The sequence below is a fragment of the Sinocyclocheilus anshuiensis genome, unplaced genomic scaffold (assembly GCF_001515605.1).
Source record: "Sinocyclocheilus anshuiensis isolate Anshui unplaced genomic scaffold, SAMN03320099.WGS_v1.1 scaffold1023, whole genome shotgun sequence".
NCBI classification, from domain to species: domain Eukaryota; kingdom Metazoa; phylum Chordata; class Actinopteri; order Cypriniformes; family Cyprinidae; genus Sinocyclocheilus; species Sinocyclocheilus anshuiensis.
In genome coordinates, this window is record NW_015546084.1 from 795,219 (window position 1) to 817,248 (window position 22,030).

The 22,030-nt window shown below is 37.7% G+C and overlaps 1 protein-coding gene across 4 annotated transcripts in view; it reads left to right on the forward strand.

Annotated features, from left to right (window-relative positions):
- The first annotated feature begins 670 nt into the window (after positions 1-670).
- The window catches only part of gria1b (glutamate receptor, ionotropic, AMPA 1b), a 59,224-nt gene continuing 37,864 nt past the window's right edge, over positions 671-22,030 (forward strand). For 3 of the 4 annotated variants that reach the window (XM_016501524.1, XM_016501525.1, XM_016501527.1), the window contains exons 1-3: positions 671-1,068; positions 1,218-1,352; positions 12,115-12,354. In XM_016501524.1, coding sequence (XP_016357010.1) covers positions 939-1,068; positions 1,218-1,352; positions 12,115-12,354 — 505 coding nt within the window. In that variant the 5' untranslated portion in view covers positions 671-938. The other variant, XM_016501526.1, reaches the window with a different exon arrangement.

Genomic DNA, 22,030 nt, shown 5'->3' on the forward strand with positions numbered 1-22,030 from the left:
AAGTTAATTAAAAAATGTAACCAAAATTTAACCCAACAGTTGGGTTAGTCCATATTTGACCCAAAATTGGGTTGAAACAACCCAGCATTTTTTAGAGTGTATAGGCTAATTCCATTTTTGTTTAATTTAATTAATTTCTGTAACAAAGAATTACAGAAATATGTTGAAATACAAAAATGTTGACAAAAACTGATTATGTTGTGTAAAATCATGTGTAATTACAATATTTTAGTACTTTTTATTTTGATGGCTACTACTTGACATTGACATGATAGTCAAATCAAAACAATTTTGTAATGAAAATAGAAACTTTTTTAAAAATGTGTACCAACATGAAATATTTTTCTAAGAACTTGTACATGTTTTTAAACCTTTTGTCTCAGATATTTATATTTGTCATTGACCCATATACAGAAAAAGATGCGGTGTTTAAATCACTGTGTTTGTTTTCTTGTTGGATAACATCGTTTGCACCAACCGTCCCACTTAATTTTCTGTTGCTCATAAGCTTTTAACTGTTTATCACACTTAAGGCTTCCATTTAATGCTCCTAATATAGATATTTTATGTAGGTACATTTTATAGAGCTAGATAGCATAACAATTGGAGAAATCAAGCTGCTATAAAATGGTACAGTCTGCACACGGCGTCAAGTTTACCCAGTCATTTGCTCTTCTTCTTCTACTGTGAGTAGAGTAACGACCTACCGGGAGCGCGCGGTGATGGTGTTAAGAAAGCGTTAAAGATCCGCGTTTTCTTTCTCTTGCTGACACTACAGAGAGTGTGTGTTCGTTGTAAGCAGGGCTGTCAGAGATACGCTTATTCAGTCACCCACCGGCATTACCAACAGGACTGACTGGGGTTCACTGCGCTCTGCTGGCTCTGTGTTACCGCTATGGGCTCGGTGTGAGTGAAGAGACAAAGAATTTGGGATATATATGTTTGGCATTTGGCTTTTTGACAGTTTCTCAAATGCAAACGGAAATATGTGGCAAAGCTTCGTCTTACTCTTAACCGGGTTGCTTGGGTTATGTTCATGTTCAAATTTCCCAAGTAACATCAACATAGGTGAGTACTCAGCGGCTATTGTTCAAAACCGTGTCCTGACAGTGACTTAAAGTTTCCGTCGCACAAGATGAGGTACAGTTAGCCATTTGGGTTTAAATATTCCATGTACGTGTTATTGTTCCTGAATGACTTTATTGTAATCTCGACAGGAGGTTTGTTTCCAACCGACTCCCATGAATACGACGTGTTCCGTTTCGCGCTCTCTCAACACAATGATGTTCCTAAACTGGTACCACAAGTGGACATGGTGGACACAGGGAGCAGCTTTGCCATGACATACGCCTGTAAGTTCTGTATTAATGTATCTCTCAGAGGTCTGTTACTCTTCCCAAAACCAAACCTCTGCAGTGCGCACGACCTGTTTCCATCACGCTTGTTGCTTTGCTGAATTTCTGTACGACTCTGCACATGATGATTTATGCCAGTGAAACAGTCTAGGCTTAGCGAAGTAGGAGAACCTCAGACATTTTGTTGCTGTAAACGTGCCTTCACTTATACAGTCTTAAACCCAGCTGGATTGCTGTCAAGAATAACGTCAAGATGCCAGGTGGAACTGCAAAGCTGGCAAAATGTCCTAGAATACCTGAGGTTGAATTTGACACAAGCCAGTGGTGTGTTTTCACATTTACAAATGCTTCTTTTGCCACGGTGGTTTGTTTAATTTCACTCCTGTCATGACCACGTGCCCGTTTACAAAATAGATTATGCGTCCTTCGTGAAATAAATACACTTTAAATTATAATGAAAAAATGTACATTTGCAGTAAAAAATAACTGGTTAACTGTAATTTACCTTACCATATACAGTTAAAATATATTCGGTTTAACAGGACAGTGCATGTCATTTTGCTGTAGTTTTTTTTGTTGCATAAAGTATCATATGTATGGTGCAAAACAATATTATATTTTGCAAGTCAATACATTTACTTTTAAAATGAAATATATTAGTCTTTAGAAGGCCCTGTGTAGTGCATTTGTTTATTTTATTCAAATAGTTATGCTGCTTCGTTATGAGTAATGTAAGGATATGCATTTCATGTTGTTTATCGCCGCCTTATTATTTTAACCTGTTTAGTTTTTTTTTCTGTTGAAACGTTGCCTGAAGCACCATCACAACCTTTTTCTGCAAATTTATGGCACCACAGTTGTTACATTTAACATGATTTTTTTCACAGTGTATTTACAGATTTGACAGCATATGTTCTGTCATGAGATAGAATATGAAATGCATGCTTTACATTGCTAATATGAACATTTTTAGATGAGCCAAACAGAGAAAACATCCTCATCCTCAGCTGGCTGTCAGTCACAAACGTTGCCCTTTGATGTCTGAGATTGACACAGACAACCTTTCCATGTTTGTGTTCAACCCTGCCAGCGATGTACACCACTGTATAATGCTTAGCATGCAAACAGCTTTTGATGAAGAGATTTCAGATGCTTGTGATATTTCGACACGAGCACAGTAGACTGATCATCCTGAAAAGTTCATATGTGCTATAGTCTTTCCCAGATGAGTGCGTGTGACAAACCTCTCTCATGTGCCCTTTTAAGTGAGTCACAGTGCCTCAAAGCAGAGTAGGCTGTTTACAGGAGGCTGAGCAGAGAAACTTGGGCTGGAGCGATGTTTTCCATTTTAGGGGACTCCTTAGGGCATTTTTATAGGGTGACACCGGAGAGGGTCTTATTAGAGGGAGGTTATCAAAGGAAAGTTTAACACACAAAGTAAGGGCTGAGTCTGTATGTTCTTGTCACAGGGAAGTGTGAAAGTAATTATGTGGAGCTAATTACATCTGCAGAGAGTTCGCTCATCAGGGCGATTGTGCATGGCTGCTGTCTTATCCTCTAATCTCTACATACACCTTCCCAGAACAAAACCTCAGATCAGTAGAGCAGTTTGTGTGCCAGGAGGTGTAACAAAATTCAGTTTGATTATAATTTGATCATTTTCCTCTTTTGCTGCAAGAACAAACCGGGACTAGAGAACAATGAATGGGGCTTTAAGAAACATAACAAAAGAAAATCAGTGTTTTTGTTACTTGATTGACATGTTCAGGAGAACTGTGAGAACTGAAAGATGTGCTTTTGTTTGTGAGTGAAAATGACCAACCCACTATAATAACAATACAGTAGTACAGAGTGAGTTTATAATTTCAAGCCCATTTGAGTCTGTTTTTTTCCCCACTGTCCATTAATTGGCAAATAATTGACTGATTAGTCAATGACGTTTAGGTTAAAGGAATAGTTAACCCAAAAATGAAAATTTGCTGAAAAATTACTCAATCCTCAAACCATCCAAAATATAATTGTGTTTGTATCTTCACTGGAACAGATTTGGAGAAATTTAGCATTGCATCACTTGCTCACCAATGAATCCTCTGCAGTGAATGTGTGTCCTCAGAATGAGAGTCCAAACAGCTGATAAAACATCATCACAGTAATCCACAAGTAATCCAGATGACTCCAGTCCATCATTTAATATCTTGTGAAGGAACAAGCTGTGTGTTTGTAATAAGCAAAATCATCAAGACTTTTGTAACTTAAAAACATTTGCTTCCAGCTAAAACAAGACTCTTCTATCCATAATACTGCTTTCTCCAGTGAAAAGGTCCTCTCATCTGATTTAGGAGAGAAATATGCACAGATCAAGCACCCGTTTAAAAGAAAAAACTGTCCACAACAGTTCTAAACAAATATATCAGTGGATTTTGATGTGAGAAAACAACAGGGGATGGACCTTTTTTTTAACTGGAGAGAGCATTGTTATGGGTTATGGATTGGTAGATTGCCTTGATGGATTTGTTTCTAACACTTCACAAGATGACTTATGGATGACGTATGGATAAGGATACCTTGTGGATGCTTTTATCAGCTGTTTTATCAGCACTCTGATGGCACCCATTCACTGCAGAGGATCCATTGGTGAGCAAGTGATGTACTGCAAAATGTATCCAAATCTGTTCCAATGAAGAAACAAACTCCTCTACATCCTGCATGGTGTGAGGGTGAGTACATTTTCTGCAAATTATCATTTTTTTTGTGAAATAATCCTTTAAAAAATGCCATTGATTATATATTAATCAGCAACTGAAGATATTAAAATTCTTAAAATATATATATATGTTTATAATGTGCTTATTTCCACAATGATGCCGTTTTAAGCTTTCTTTACACCAGGGTATTTTCATCTTGAGTGATCTGATCATAAGTGGTCAGCTGAGACTGAAAATTGTTTACACTTGGTATTAACATGCAACTAAGATGAGTCTCCTGTGAGTCACTTGTGATTGGATTTCGAGGGGGTTCAGATGGTCGGTTTCCTTTAAAGAGCCTCTAACCAACTCTTCTTTTAATGCAGTGGCTCTCAACCCTGTTCCTGTAGCCCCTTCCATTTCACACCCACAACCATTTCCAGGAACAGACATTCAGACGTGTTCCCATTACTGTGAATCATTATCTGTTATCATATTTATAATACTTTGTAAAATATGTGACATGTGTGGCAGAAATGTCACACACAGCAGTACAGACTCTTATTTTCTTAGATATGTGCCTGAACTGGTTACTGAAGTTGCCTTGACTCTGAAGAGCTACAGTAACCGTTTAGCACGACTCAAATAGATTCATTTAATCTATTATTCATTGCATCATAGCCAAAGTGATTATTTTCAGGGGTTTTGATGTATGCATGTGGGAGCAGAGCCACAAAGGGAGTTATTGTGAAAAAAACATATATGTAGGAGGGAACTGACAATATTTAGTTGGAATAGGACAGGTGTTCTTCTGAGAAAGAAAATTGTTCCCCAAATTACCACATGAAGGAGAGTTTAACCTTCTCTGATAATTGTGGGCTTTAACTGACATGGCAAGACACTGTACAGTGTTATATCAAGTCAAGTCAAGTCAAGTCAAGTCTGCTTTATTGTCATTTTCAAGAAAAAGAGAGGATATCGAGAGGAATGGAGTGTTAAGATTAGACCACAGTGGACAGAGCGTAGAATACGGTTGCCTATATAGTGATAATTACTTCAAGAACGGCAAGTTGAATAGTAGAAGTGCTTATGGGATTATACGCCTACAGAAATTAACGCTCACTTATAGGGGTCCCATGATGTAGAGTGTTTATGAAGGGGAATGTGAGCTCATCATTTACTCACTCTCATGTCGTTTCAGATACATTTTTGAAAAATGTCATACAATACAAGTCAATGGGTAGATTAGATCCCACTGACTTTTACTGAAAGGATATAAACAATTGAAACATTCCCCAAAATATATTGTTTGTGTTCAGCAGAAGAAATTCACATGGGTTTGTGGATGAGGGTGAGTAAATGACAAAAATGTCATTTTCAAACTATCCCTCTTCAAGCAGTGCTACATTTCAGCCTTCATTTGAAATGCATCACAGTATTTGACAGTAAACAGTTTATCAGAATTGGTGCTTAGATGTTTTCAAATGCAACATCAGCCCACATGAAAATGGCTATACAATATTAATGCTGAAGAATTGCATGCACCTTTGATTGAAGTTGAAGTTGTCAGTTGCGCTGATGAATAGTCATCCTCCCAGTTGAAATAGCCAGTCAGTGTCATGTCATGGCGATGAGTGTTTCTCCTCATGCCTTTCTAGTTGAATAAAACCCCATCATCACATCATTTTAAACCTGGCAAACGGGCTTTTGTCTATTGTGAATAGGACAGATTAATTTTCTCCCATACATGAATTATTTTAAGAATCCGTTTCTGCTTTTGCCATATCACAAGCCTTTATGACAGTCTGTTCTTGGCATTAGTCCTGTGGCCCTCCTTTCAGCACGTATCAGTCCTTTCATCACGTTGACATGCAGTCGGGCCAAATGTCCACAGCATGTCAATCAGGCGGGCTCCAAAGAGACCCATTGAAGCTCTCGTCAGAGCGAGCTCAGGAACAAACACTGTTTTGTGTGTCTTCCCTGTGGAACTCGCATAGACCGCTGAAGAGCTTTTACCTGTGTGGTTGCCTTAATTCGAAGGTTTCTATACAAGTGATGGAAGACTTTAAAGACAGCGAGAGCCTTGATGTGATAGCTAGCCTGAATATCCAAAGATTGCCAAGGATAGCTCACGCAGCTATGTTAGCTTCATCTGCAAAGCCATTAGCAAGAACTTCCTGCAATTAGACGCATTTAAAATTAAGCATTGTGAAATATGGATGCTTTTTTGATACCAGTAAACTTCATTGTTGATTATAGATGACAGTTATGGCATTAGCATCATTAGCCGTTAGGAACTGGACACAGTTCAGAGGGAATGGCACAGACGGGCTGAGGTTAGCTGTGGTGATTTCAGGATATGTGCCTGTGGGGCTACATGCTCCCCGACCTTCACTGGGCTGGAATGATACAGTGATAAAAATGTACCTCATCAGATATATCATCTTGCAAAGACTGAGGCTACAAGCCGCTTAGAGGACACCAGGGACAAAATCTGATTCTGTTAGGTGACAAAAAGAGCCTGCTTGGCTGTAATCTCTGAAATGATCTAGGTATTTTCTCGCAGAGTAAAACGCTGGGCCCTAATGCTACAGGATTCGGTGATGAGCTGCCACCTTTTCATCATTTTTAAGTTAAAAAGTTCACCCAAAAAATTTAAATTTTGACATTAGCTCATTCCCATGCCATTTCATCCCTGTTATAATATTATTTTCTTTGTGAAGCATGCAAGGAAATCTTATGCAGAATGAACAAGCTTCTGTTTTCCATACAATAAAAGTGGGTTATAAATATGATTTTTAGATTAATATTACGATTTCGCTGAATTTAGATTTTAAAGCAGTATTTCAAGACTAGGGATGTAATGATGCACCCTGAGCTGGTTGAAAATCATTAAAAATATGTGCCTAATCAAGTTGGTTGAGATGTTAAAGGAATCGTGATACACTTGGGAGTAGGGGTTTATATGAATGTATCACTTCGTGAATCGTATCGCATCGTGAGTAGAGTGAATTGTTACATCCCTATTCCTTACACATTTAAAAAAAAAAACTGACATATTACATTTACATTTTGCATTTCGGAAAAACAATTAGAAACCATTTAGAGCTTTATCAAAAAGCTGTAACAACATGTCTCTAGAACAGACCATACAATATGAATATGGGTAAATACGAGTAAGTTTATGTGCTTTTTACAGCTCACGGGTAATATGATGACCATAGCAATTAAGTTGGAAAGATGCAAACTTTGTTTCTGAATGCCCAAAGTAAAGATACAGCGTCATTTTATTTAAAGGGGTCATCGGATGCGACATGCACTTTTACAAGTTGTTTGAACTGAAATGTGTGTTGGCAGTGTGTGTACACAACCACCCTATAATGATAAAGATCCACCCAGTGTTTTTTTTTTAAATCTCGTTAAATCATTTCCCCTTTCTCATATCAAGCCATTCTCAGATGACATTACACAGACCCAGGCCTCTCCCACAATTGTTGATTGACGCTAGCGTTTTACCTTAGACCCGCCCTGAGTGAGCTGTCATCAGTGTTGCCAATTTGGGGATTTTGTCGCCAAATGTAGCTACTTTCTCATTGTAGCTGCGACTATTTTTTGCGACAAGGGGCTATTTTAGCTATATTTAAATAAAACTAGCGATTTTTTTTGGAGATTTTTTATTTTTTACTTGGCCACACCCTGCCGTAGGCCTGTGACCTCTCACGTTTGCTCTCAATCATGCCAATAAATCTGCGCAGTGAACACACCAGCACGCCACGCCTGCCATGACGCACACCACAATTTCATTATAAGCATCAATCAAGATGGCGGAGAAAAAATGAACATCTTGTTTTAACCACGGACACAAAAGTTATACCACAATTCATGCACAGTCATGTCAACCAGATACTGAGAGAGAGACACAGTGCATCATCGTGTCATGTGTGCTGGGATGCAGTATTTTGCACTTAGTTTGTAGTAATAGAGTGTGTTGACTGAAATAAGTTTGTATGAATAAAGTTTTTGTTTTTGGAGAATCATAATATCTCTTATCTGTTGTATTTGAGCAGGACAGGGATGCACTTTGGTGACACATAAAACAAATTCCCAACATTATGTGTCCTTTGTGTCTTTCCATCATGTTTGATGTGCTTGCAGATCACAAGCATTTCCTAATTTCACTTCAGAATTTTTTGTTATACTTAATCTTTTGTTATATTTTTTATACTGTCATCATTTGTAAAGTATATACAGTATATATATATATATTTACTTTCCTTTACCTTTACCAAATTTCCCTGTATTTACTTTGTTTTCATTTCATTTGTGAAAAATGGAGACTTTTGAGGGTGGTTCTAGAGATTTTCTGAGGGAGGGGTTTGGCAACACTGGCTGTCATCAGTCCGCCATTGTTTCACCACCGGAGCAGATTGCAATTGAGGTGTTTTGTTGTTGGATGTAATAATGAACATAGCAGTCGTCATTTACTACCGACATATGAGCCTCTGAAGACGCAGTGGATTACTTTTGTTTTTGAAGGGAATGCGCCTCCCGATTTACCTAAATGCGTTTATGTTCGCGCGAATCATTCGTGATCCAGCCTCACCTACAGAAGAAGTGAGTACAAGGTTCTTTAATGAATCTTTGCAAATCGCCTTTCCTATTAACGTGCTAGTTAGCAAGTTCTGTGGCTAAAGTAAACAGTCTCATGAGAACGGCTCGTCACCCCACGGAAGAGAGGGGCGGGGTCAGCAGAGCTCATTAGCATTTAAAGGAACATGGACTAAAACAGCTTGCTGAAAACAGAGCTGATTTTGACAGGGTAAAAGGGTGTTGTTTAACACTACCATTGAGAAATGTTAACCAAAGTATGTTATAGACTTTTCATTAAGACCCTAAAGAATCATATCAACTTGTGGAAAATGGGCATCTGATGACCCCTTTAACATTTAAACATTTAAAGGCCAGCCAATGAAATACATGTCCAAACAACTTTAATACGTCCAGTGTAAAACAATATGATTTAAGCACTTAATCCAGCAGAAATGCAAGCACAATCAGCATATTTCAAAAACTCGTGACCGATGTCATACCTGCTTCTCACAGGGACTGGCTGCCACCTGGCATTTTTCACTTGCTATTTGCATAAAGTCGAACATCTCTGAACTTTTGGCCGTTATCAACGCTTTTTCTGCACAAGCGTGAAGCTCAACTCCCATATGAATGAAATGCAAATGCTCGCTTGCTCTGCGCCAGTCGACACGCACCGTGAGGGGGGTGGCGGAGAAATCGTGCTTTCTGTGGTTTAGAAATCGCTCACATCGTGATTTTATTAAATTGATCAAAAGTGACAGTAAAGACATTTACTTTTTGAACTGTTTTCAGCATTGATAATAAAAAAATCTTTCTTGAGCATCAAATCAGCATATTAGAATGATTTGTGAAGGATCATGTGACACTGAAGACTTGAGTAATGGCTGGTGAAAATTCAGCTTTGCCATCACAGGAACAAATAGCATTTTAACATGTATTCAAATAAAACGGTTGTTTTAAATTGTAGTAATATTTCACAATAGAACTATTTTACTTACAGTTTTGCATAAGATACTTTTTTCAAAACCGTTAAACAAATCTTACCATCCCAAGACTTTTAATTTAGTTTTAATATTCTTCAGAAGACATACAATAGACTTTTTTTTAGAAGTTTTTTTATAAATTAAATTGATTACATATTTATAAATAACAGGGTAAATTCTGGTGTTGCTCACGCAAACTTACTGTAAATACTGTAAAAAATGCTTTGTCTGGTAAAAAAAATTTGGAAGCAACTAAACTGGTTTTATTTATAAATGTGATTATATTATCACTGGATCAAATTGACTACAAGTATTTTTTTAAGAATCAGATCAGGTAGAAATAAGGTAACAATTGCCAGTTACACTTTTTAGAGTGTATAGTATGCCTTTAGCAGACTTGGAATATAGAGCATGAGTCATATGGACCACTTATATGGTGCTTTATTTTTGTCCTTTTGGGAGCTTGTCAGTAAAAATAACCATCCACTTGTTTTCTAAGGAAAACACAAGGTGAAGGTTGGGAGTTCTGCCTAAAAGGTCTCTTTTGAGTTTCATACAAGAAATAGAGGGTCAGAATGGCATGAGGGTGACTAACTAATGACAAAATGTTAATTTTTGGGTAAACAATCCTTTCATACAGCTACAGTATAATGCATCGCAGTCAAAACATCACCAGTACAAATCCGCATCTCTGATTGACCATGGCTGGCATAAATGCCTCCTGTCACCATTTTGGTTTCTCAGCCATGTCACAGGACTGCACATCAGTTCAAATACGCTTTTTTACCTCAGCTGCTCAATAACCAAAGGCAAGGAGAACAGAGGCTGCTGGAACAGATTGATGCAGTGGAGCTCCTCTCATCTTCACTGCAGTGACTGAAGATCAGACGAGATCACTCACACTGGACCCACCTGTCACAAACATCTTTCAGCATCGTGGAGATCACCGCAGGCAGGAAACTTGTTTTCTCCTCCCCCTCCTCCAACTATACATTCATACACACGCTCTCTATACCCCAACACAGAGATTCAAACCCTGATACTCCTTCCAGCCAGCACCGCATAAAAAAATTATTTGCCTTTTCCCTCCTCCTTTTATCTGCGGTAGGCATGAAGAATGCTGATAAAGAAGATGTGCACGCAGAAATCTTTCCAAGTGATTGAGATAAATGCATTGTGTAACCTTGCATCGACTCTTTATCGCCTGTTTTAAAATATAAACATCTACGAGCGACAGTACATTTGTCAATCTTCACTATCAGTGCTGTGGAGGGGACAATGAGGGTGATTATTAAGACTTAAATAGTGCCGACTGTAGTAGATGAGAAGCGGAGAAATCTATCTGCTATCGGACTTGTTTTCTGAGGCTGGTTTGAAAGTTTGCTCGCCTGAAGGGAAGATTTGGAGCTGAAGTATGTCACAACTGTGGCACATCCCTCATTCACATGCTCAAAGCCCCAGGGAACCAACATGTCTGAATGCAAATGGTACAAATCTCCTCTGGAATTTTACATTAGCTGGAACGAATGGAAGGTCTTAGCTTGAAAACACTTTGGAATTTTAGCCGCTGAGATTGATATTTATGGTTAATGATGAGGCTCTCATATGGTGTGTTATTACAAATGCGCTGTAATTATATATAAAAACGCCTGCATTATTATTAATGTATGCAATGTGGAAGGGTTTGAAAAAGACAGTGGAGCAGTGAAATGTCCCAGAGGGACATTTATATAATTACAGAATAAAAGTGAAGGGAATGAGGTAGGATAGAGTTGGGAGTTCAGGTGAAAATGTAGGAAACTCATTACCTCAGTGTTTCTAGGGTGTTTTGGAGCTTTTCTGCTTGAGGAGACCCAGATTTTACACTATCTGCAACAAAGGACTCGCAAATACATGAAACAGGCCCCCTTCTGGAGTACTGCAATAAAATTCAATTGCCATGTGCTTCTTAAGCACATGGAGTTTAGCCGGCTGTGAGGGGGCTGGAGCAGAGATGATTGGTGGGTGGAGGTTTCACTGTCATTGTAATTACAAAGAAGAATGCAGGGCAAGACATATTGAGGTCTTGTTTTTCAGGAGGAAGTGCTTTGGGGGTGATCATGGCAGAATTTTAGATAACGTATTGACAACCCAGCACTTGCTTTCTTCTGTCATCCCTGGGTATTGATTGTAAATTTGTGCTAATGAGTGTTTCACAAGTTTTATATTGTTAATGAGCTGATGTTTTATTCCAGATGTTGTAGTTGCATCAGCGCATCTTTTAAGTACTTATTATTTTTAAGACTTACTATCAAGATAAAAGTATAACTATAAGAAAAGTGTGTAAGAAAAATATTATGAAAAATATAAAATTTTCCATGGACCCTAGTTTGAAAACCTCTGCCATAAGATATAAGAAAAACATATATTTTTGTATTTATTTATTACGTACTTTATCGGCGAATTGTATTTTATAATGCAAATCTAATGTTCATTACATTTCTTCTTCTGTACTCTTCTCAGTTTGTTCCCAGTTCTCCAAAGGAGTGTACGCCATCATCGGCCTGTATGACAGGAAGACCATGAACATGCTGATGTCGTTCTGCGGCGCTCTGCATGTGTGCTTCGTCACACCCAGCTTCCCCATCGATACCAACAACCAGTTTGTGATCCAGCTGAGACCTGAGCTCCAGGACGCTCTGATCGCCCTTGTCGAGCACTTCAAGTGGACCAAATTCGTCTACATGTACAGCTCGGACTCAGGTTTGCTTTTTATCCTGCTAACGTGCCGTTTCAAAAGCACAATAACGGAAACTAAATTTATGAGTAGTGCTACCACAGCCTTTTCAGGGTGAGGTAAATATTTCATTATTTGTTTTTTTTCCCTTTATCTGCATTGCCACTGCAGTTGCAGTCGTGATAAAATGTTGTAATACTCCGTAAGGTTGCTCAGGATGTCACGAAGATGAACTGCAGGTAATTTAGTGATTTGTGATTTAGGAGCTTTAGAAGATATTGCTGGGAAAGTTTGAAAAACGTGATGATTTGGTGTAATCCTGTTGAGGTGCTCTGCTTGGCTTGTAATAGGGTTATACTTTGACATTTCCAGTGCCTCGGGTGTAGTAATTTTACTTATGGCTCACTGATTCCCGCAGGATTGTTCTGATAATCTGTTTGAAGTTCACTGAAAGATCTTCATTTGTGATTTGAGTATGGACGAGCACTGGCTCAAGTTCAAGTTCAAGTTGAGCTTTATTGTCATTCTGCTGCATGTGGGGACATACAGTGGAACGAAATGTCGTGCCTCACAGGACCACGGTGTTACATAAATACAGGCATACAACAATGAAGTAAAACAGTAAAAACCTATACAGTAAAGCAGTAAAAACCTATACACAACTAACCTACTGACTGATTTTGATTATAAATATACTATATATATATATATAAATGTTTACCTATACATAAGTTAAAAAAATACAGACTATACGGATGCTTCACATAATACTGTACATGTGCAAAGAGAAACATCGTAAGTCAAGCAGCTGGCTGGGGAACAGTGCAGATGATTTGTAGTGCATGAGCATGTAAACACACCTATTACGGAGTCTTTTGTGGGATTATGTACACAAAGCAGTGTGTGTGAAAAGTGTCTAGTGCGCATAGAGGAGAGTGTGTTTCTACAGGTGGTTTGTGCAGGCCCTGTAGCACACTTCGAATTGTTTCAGACAGTTTTTTGTGATGTGGTAAGGTTGGTGAGATGGTCCATGTTTCAGGAGGTAGGGGGTTGTGTGGGGTTTCAGAGGAGGGCGGGGTGATTTTAGTTCAGGGCTCTCACAGCCTGGGGGAAAAAGCTGTTGAGCAGTCTGGCGGAGCGGGCTCTGATGCTCCGGTACCGTCTTCCTGATGGTAGGAGCTGGAAGAGACTGTGGGAGGGATGGGTGGGGTCCTTCACGATACTGTTGGCTTTGCTGGAGCATCGTGTAAGGAAAATGTCCAGGATGGAGGGGAGAGGGGCACCGATGATCTTTGCAGCTGTGTTCACTGTCCGCTGGAGGGTCTTGCGGTCTGCTGCACTACAGTTCCCATACCAGACAGTGATGCAGCTGGTCAACACGCACTCAATGGTGCCCCTATAGAATGTGGTGAGGATGGGTGGAGGGAGACTTGCTCTTTTCAGCCGGCGGAGAAAGTGTAGGCGCTGTTGTGCCTTCTTGGAGAGTGACATGGTGTTGGTGGTCCAGGTGAGATCCTCTGTGATGTGCACTGCACCATATTTATCACCATAAATATGGCTGCACCACATTTCTCCTGTGAGTGGAGACACGTGTGTGGCACTCCATCATATTTGCCATATCCAATCATTATCAGACTGTCATTAGAGAATAACTCCAAATCATTCCTGCTGGAGTCATTTACGGATCTCCAGCTAGTGAATTAATTGAACATTTGTGCCAATGTTGTGCAAAGTATTTTCTGCACAAAAACTAGTCTTATTTGTTAATCACCCACAATCCAGTTTAACCAGGTGCTAAATCCATTAGAGTTGCGACATATTTTTAAAAAGTCATTGTCATTATTTTCAGCGCAAACATGTCTCATTTCTATGTAAATTAGGCTCATTATTGACTGCACCCTATACACAAAACTCAGTGCTATAGAACTGTTCAGTCATGAAATCAATTTGTAAACCAACCCGGAAGACTAATTCACCATGGCTTCCCTTGGGAATTTCCTAAAGGGGTTTTAGAATAGCAGTCTTCGATTTGTGAGTAAAATAAGGTCTGTGGTTCAGGTTACTTGAAGAGACTTTAATGTTTTTTTCTACAACATAAATTATACATGGTCGTACCGCAAAAAAAGCCTCTGTATTAGGACTACAACAATTCCTCAAGCATGTACAGTAAACTCTCATCTTTGTGGTAGTTGTAGTGGTTTGTGACAGTTTTTTGTTTTTGGTAAAAGTTTTTTTGTCTTTTGATGAAAATATCCTGTGAATTTAGTCAGTATTTATTAATTATAGTCAGTTTTACTCATAATGCAATAGCATCTAATTTTAGTTATAATGACACAAAAAAGCCAACTAGAATGTAGAAATTGAAACCAAACATTCCAAGTAGGGCTGTAATGGTATCAGATTTTTACTGCATGATTTCCCTGACCAGAATAATTCATGATAACGATATTATCATGATATTTATAGAAAATTTGAAAATGTAATAAAAAAAAGTCTTGCCTTAAAGTCTTGAGACATGTTTTTTAAAAGTTGAACTTGCATTAGTTTTACATGGCTTTCTAAACATGCGGCTCTCTTGTGCCAGACTCAAATGCAGCTGTGATAGAAGTCTCTATAGAAAATGTGCAAAATATATATTGTGTTCGAATGGCTTGGTTTTAGTTTTGATGTAAACAAGATCTTCACTGCATTGATGTTCTCTTTTTCCACAATATTTTGAATGAACAATACAACTGGATAGGCTAACAAAAGCATTAAAATGTAATGATACATTGTCATCGCATCTTGTGTGCCCCTGATAAGGCTGCCTTAACGTACACCTAAAATTCGAATGCAACGTTTTTGCATTTGAATGTGGATTTTTATTTTAAATTCGATGAATATTTTAAATTCAAAATTTTTTGACAGCCCTACTGTAGCCTACAAAGGTGTACAAAAAGTCCATGCTGTTGATAGGCACTTCCTGCAGACGGAATCCAAAAAAACTTCCACACTGGCGAGCAAACGTTTTTCGGGTCCTGATAGTGTCCCGTTTCATCTGTCATCTCCAACGACAAGATTTTGTGTGGCAATATTAGCTACACATCTCTCTGCATTGTCGCAGCCTTTCTTGTCTTATGACAGATGGTAACCGCGTTACCGCCACCTACTGTGCTGGAGTATCAAGATTACTCCAGATAGTTACTGGCACTGGATTATTTACAGTATTATAATATGTGTAGTATTAACATGATATCAATATAGTATGTGTAGTATTAATATGATATCAATATAATGTTTTTTAAATATTTAATTTTTTTAATAATGACATTGTTATCGTCAGTAACAATATTTTGTGACAACCCTAATTCCAGCATTCTATGGATTCATTTAAACGTATTAAAATAACAAAACATGTGAAAGCCCAACCTACTGAAGCGGTCTTGTCAAATAATGTTAAGCACAGACTTTACTCTTAAAGTAAAACCACTAATCTAAAAACCCATATGAAGTTACCAAGGTAACTTATGGCAGGTAAATGCAAATTCTTATCTCAGTTTTAAGACTACAAACTGAACAGCTCTGTTTGTCTGGTGAAATGAACTGCACATCATTACCGCTCACAGAAAGCAGTTGGTAAACAGAACTTGATTTAAAAGAGGTATCTGTGTACATTGTCTATAGATTATAGCAGGATTTACTCATCACATGCTGTAATGGAGAAGATCATCATAAGAAACCATATATCCAGATACGTGGTGTTGTTGAGCATTTTAAAGAGCTGATTCAGGCATCTGGATTGCAGTGGTGGAGAGATGCTGCACAGTGATGTACAGATTTTGTGGCAGCATTTGTGCTGTTACCTGATTTGCATAATTCCTTTAGTGAATCGGCGCTAAAACAACACCGAGAGCATGTGCAAATAACAAATAACAGCACTGTCAACAGGCACAGTTCATTCTTTGTGCCCCCCCCCCACCATGTTACACAATATTACATTTGTGTACACCCCTCCCCCCCACTATTGATTATGCAAAGTTAAGGGAAATTAAAACCTCAATCAAGAAACCCACATTATTGATTCACATATCATGCAGATGTGAGCCAGTGCTGAACTAGGAACACAAGGTCACGGAGTGTTTCATCCACACACAGATACAACAACTACATCTAGAAGCCCCCACTGCTCTCCTGTTGCCTGGATACAAGAGTACTCAGTCTCTAGGTGTGTGTATATACGTGTTTGTGTGTGTGTGTGTGTGTGTGTGTGAGAGAGAGAGAGAGCGAGAAATGTTCATGTCATGTCATGTAGCACATTAAACCCAGAGCTCACAGGTAAAGCAAGAACATGGCAGATGTAATCATAACTTTATCTATGCTGACACTAAATCTGTCAGAATGTTTGTTTGTTTCCTTGTGTTAATCAAATTGTATACAGTATGCTGATTAATTATATGCACAGTGTATCGTTAACATATCGTTTAGTGGCTGATATTAGACATTTTACATTTTTACTATTTCAGTTTTTCAGTATGTGCATGCTCATTTCCCTATTTTCACATTTAGGTTATGTTTGCCATCATCTAACGCTCACTGAAAGTTCATTTATTATCACTGTTAAATGTAATCTCAAAATGAATATCTGTATATCTGTTTTTCGTACTGTTATACACAATTATATTGTGGTGATGCCTAAATTAACTTAAGACTGATTTTAGTTTTTAGTGATTTATTTCTAATTTATTTAGGCAAAATAGTATAGAATTTTAATATCATCCATTTATTGGTTATTCGCCATAACATAAATAATTATTGGCTTATCGTTATTGATTGAAATTTTTATATCGGGCATTCCTATTTCTGTCATATTTTTAATATCCATATCAGTCTTTGTCCAATGCTCGTACTAGGGCTGCCACTAATGACTATTTTTATTTTGATTAATCTATCGACTAATTTATCGATTAATCGGTTAATCTAAACGATTAATTTCCCACAAAAAAAAATGCTATAGCCACTGTAATTTAATGAATTATGTGGACATCAAAACGTGTAAACTCAGAGTGAGGGTTTGAGCTTTTATTTTGAAACCGCGATATAATGATGTATTCTCCTGTGTTAAATCAATGTTTAGAGTCCACTAAAATCAAGTATTAACATTTTATTATTAAAAGTTTATTATTATTACAAATTTTAAGTATTAAAAGTACTCTTAGAAATGTGTAAACAACAGAATTAAATGGACATCTCCAGCATGATGAATAACGGTTCCTGTGGAACAGCATTTACTGTGAACAGAGCCGCTGTGAGACATACGTAACTTACACGCCTATAACTGCATCACATATAATTATTTAATTAAATCGTAGCGCTTGTGAATTCACAGTTATGCTTAATAAAAATCGAATAGTCGAATAGAATCGACGAATCGCGACAGCCCTAGCTCGTACATCACTGTTTTATCATCTTACATCATGAGTGATTTTTTTTATTGTTTAGGTTGACATGTTTGTCTAGATTTTTATTTATTTATTTTTACTGCAGTGCTGCAATTTATGTGCTGCATATTTATATTAAAGCAAAATGTCTTGCTAAAAATAGCCCAACCTTTAGAAATGCTTCAAATCCTGTTGCAGATGGGACTAGCATCATCTGTAAATATGCAGTTTTCATACTGTACATTATTATGTTGTGATGCCTCTCGATTTTAGTTTTTAGTGATTTATTTCTAATTTATTTAGTCAAAATAGTATCAAATTTTAATATCGGCCATTTATTGTTTATTGTTTATCGCCTTAAAGGGATAGTTCACCCAAAAATGAAAATTCATTAAATTAAATGGCATTATTTACTCACCTTCATGTCGTTCCAAACCCATAAAATCTTCATTCATCTTCAGAACGCAAATTAAGATGTTTTTGATGAAATCCGAGAGCTTTCTTACCCTGCATAGACCACAACGCAACTGACAAGGCCCAGACAAGGTAGTAAGGACATTGAATACATTTTGTGCACAAAGAAAAGTCAAATAAAAGCTTCATAACATTAAGGTTGAACCACTGATGTCGCATGGACTCTTTTAATGATGTCCTTAATCTTGAACGTGAACGTGTCAGTTCCATTGCGGTCTATGCAGGGCCAGAAAGCTCTCGGATTTCATCAAAAATATTTTAATTTGTGTTCTGAAGAGGAACAAAGGTCTTACAGGTTTGGAATGACATGAGGGGGAGTAATTAATGACAGAATTTTCATTTTTGGGTGAACTAACCCTTTAACATAAATAATTATTGGATTATTGTCATCATTGAGAATTTTAATATCATGCATCCCTAGTTCTGTCATATTTTAAAATGTGCATATCCATCTAATGCACGTCTTTGTCTACTGCATATGCATCAATGTTTTTCAGCATCTTACACCATGAGTTTTTTTCCTCTGTTATTTAGGTTGACATTTTCAACTAGATGATTTTATTTTATTTTATTTCAGCGGTGTTGTAATTGCCATGCAGCATTTTTATATTATATTAAGGCAACGTGTCATGTTAAAAACTGTCCAACTTTTAGAATGCTTCAAATCCCTAATGGATATTTTCACCATGCGTAAAAAGGTGTTTCAGGCAAGGTGTCGTGGTTTTCTCTACAACTATGTAAAACCACTGCCACAATAACCTGGTCTCACACTAAAATGTTTACTGCGTCATTTGTCAGGTGTTCAGAGATGACCTCTCAAAGCCATTGCAGATGGGACGAGCATCATCTGTGGAGCTTGCAGCAGTTTAGTGATCACAACCCCCCAAATCTGTCCTTGCCAACTCACACAGATGTTTACCGAGCTGAAGCATGATGAGCCGGGCGCATGTGCGCTATCTCCTCAAAGACTCAGATAATAGAGTTAGGGCCTGTAAACACACAGCCGGGCTTTGTTGAAGAAGGCGAGGAAAACACACTGCGTTGGACTCTAAAGGAGACGGACGGAAATTCAATTTGTTCCTGTGCGTGAGATATTTAGAGAAGCACAGCAAGAGCAGGTGATAGCAAGCCAATTCTGCTCTTCCAAGACAATCCCTACACTCATCTGCTTCCCTTTTCCTGCCTTATCACCAACGGCGCAGTCGTGCAAGGCAACACTAACGGGAGATGGACAGAACACACCGTCCATCTCTCCCTCCGTCTTATCTGCGGGTTAGTGCTGCTCGGTGGGAGATAAAGCTGGTTCGCTCTGTGGCATGAGACAATTTCACAGCTGCCGAGACGCAGGCGTCGGGAGAGGGTAGAGCGTTGGTGTGGCCAAGACTGTATAGGTGTTTCGAAAGGCAATCTGACACAGTCTTTTAATGAATGCCAGTGAATGCACTGGCTGCCTCACCGTTCTTTCAATGACAAACCTAATTCTGGCTTCTGTTGCATAATAATCCAAGTACTCATTCTATAATTAGCAAATCTCCTTTTAATCTGTTATTTTACAGAGAGATGTGAAATGAAAGCCTTTCAAATGACGTGCAGGTAGTATGTAAATTATGCAGAATTATACAAAATTTCATCCTAGTGATAAAAGTTTCAATGAATATCCCGCAGAAAGCAGTATTTATGTGGACAACCGAACCCAAGAGTCCTTTTGTGCACTACAGTCCAGATTGTAGTCTTGTTTTTAGTTAATGATATGCATTGTTAACGTATTATGCTAATAGTATGCAGTGGGCCAAGATCAGTGTCTATATTTATAATGTTTCTATCTGCTCATCTCTAGATATAGTTGAATCTATGCCAAAAGCAAAGGCATTTTTTGCCTCATTTGGAAAAAAAATCATGCAAGAGCTTCTCAAAAGACATGGCGTTAACAAAAATGGGCAAATTTTGATACATATTTTGACAGTGATGCAAAACGAATCATGTTTGTTTTTTGTTTTTTACACCAAGCATACTTCTAGGAGTCTGGGTCGTAATGTACGAGAAACTGTGATGACAGCACCAATTATGAGCCAAATCCATGACTGAAAGTGCAACCAAGCATTCACAACAAATGCAAATTCATTTAAATACATAAATTGGCTTATTAATGTTGTCTCGGATTAATTTCTTTGAGTTTATGTCGCTTTCCTGACCCATTTAAAAGTGCCAGCTAGTTTGCGCCGAAACATCTCACTTGCTGAACTTTGCATGGCCTAATTTTCCGCCGAATCTGTAGTCAGGCTTTATTAGGAGGTTGGTGGTTTTTGTTTCTGTACATTTGGGTTGCTCACAAGCACTGATATGTGTGTGATTTATAGGTGTCGGTATTGATCTAGCTTTTGCTTTGAAGGCACTTGCCTCTGGTTGAATTGGAGATTTGATGTCTTTGAAGTTAAAATTCTGCTGCCTGCAGAATCCGTCCTTCATATTGACCAGTAAGCTTATCGTAACCAAGCACAAGCCAATGCTGATCACTGTATTAAGGTGTCATAATTTGTTTTTTAAAAATGCACAGGCTTTGATCGTGTTCCTCTAGGAAAAGGCTGACAGGGAACTTACCTAATTCAGTCAGCATGACTGAAAGAGATTGTCTTTTGAAGTTGGTAAGTGCTGCATGACCACCCAGATCTCTTTTTAAACACAGCATAGCACTTTTGATCAGAATGTGTATAACTGATGACTCTTTTAAATGCTGTAATATTTCAGATTGAACACTGCAGTGGCATGTAGTGACATTTTGCTTTCTAGTTGTTGTTATTAAAGGGGTACATTTAAAGACACTGGACAATAAAATGTATAAAAATATTCTTTTTGAAGGAGCATTTTTGATGCATTTTAATATAGCTATTAACCATTTAAAAACATTTAAAAGCCGTTTTTAATTTCTGAATTAAAGTAATTTCAACATTTTTAATATCTGTTTATAAGTGAAGAAAATTCTCATTAAATGGATGAAATTCCTTTAAACACTGTTTCTTAAGAAAAAAAAAGTAAGCATTTGGAGCAATTTAAATATTGTAAATATTTGAAAAAACTTATGTCTACCTCTGCCAAAACAAGTCATGTAGTGATATTTCTCTTGAAAATATGTATTAAACTTTTATTTAAACTATTTATTATAATATTTTTTCCTTAAGTAATCATTTAATCAAGTATTATTTACTTTTTGCTGGATGCTTTTGCCATAAATGTACACAAAAATGTAAACTTTGTTAAAAATGGTATAAATGTTTAACAAAACCATATAAAACCGACACGAATGCAAAAACTTGTCTGAAAGCTTGATACATGCAATGATTTTTTTCCTTTTCTCTATTTGAAAGACTTTTATTTGTCATTGACCCAGGTAACGGTCTAATAAATGGAGGAATTTGCTTAATTCCGTTCAATTCATAGTCGATAAATCTTGGGATGCTAAGAAAACACTCACCTTAAAATACAGATGCTACTGAGGAGCGAATCATCTTTCATTAAACTAATTATATCAGTGCGTCTGCTACACAGGAAACAAGCTGTCAGTGTCGGCAGATAGTTCCTGTTTGAAGAACAATCAGCCGTTCTTTCTTTTATTAGTTCCTCTCCACATGCAAGAAGCCATCACGTGATCAAACCGCACGCAGGTAACCAGAAAAAGTCAAATGATCTGAACGATGCGTGCTTAGTCATACATCGCGTCTCTGCATGGCGAGAGGCGTCCAATCAAATAGGTTGTTCAGTTCTAATGAAATTCACAGCAAGCCATCCAAATGCTGGCTCTCAGCAGAGCAATGTC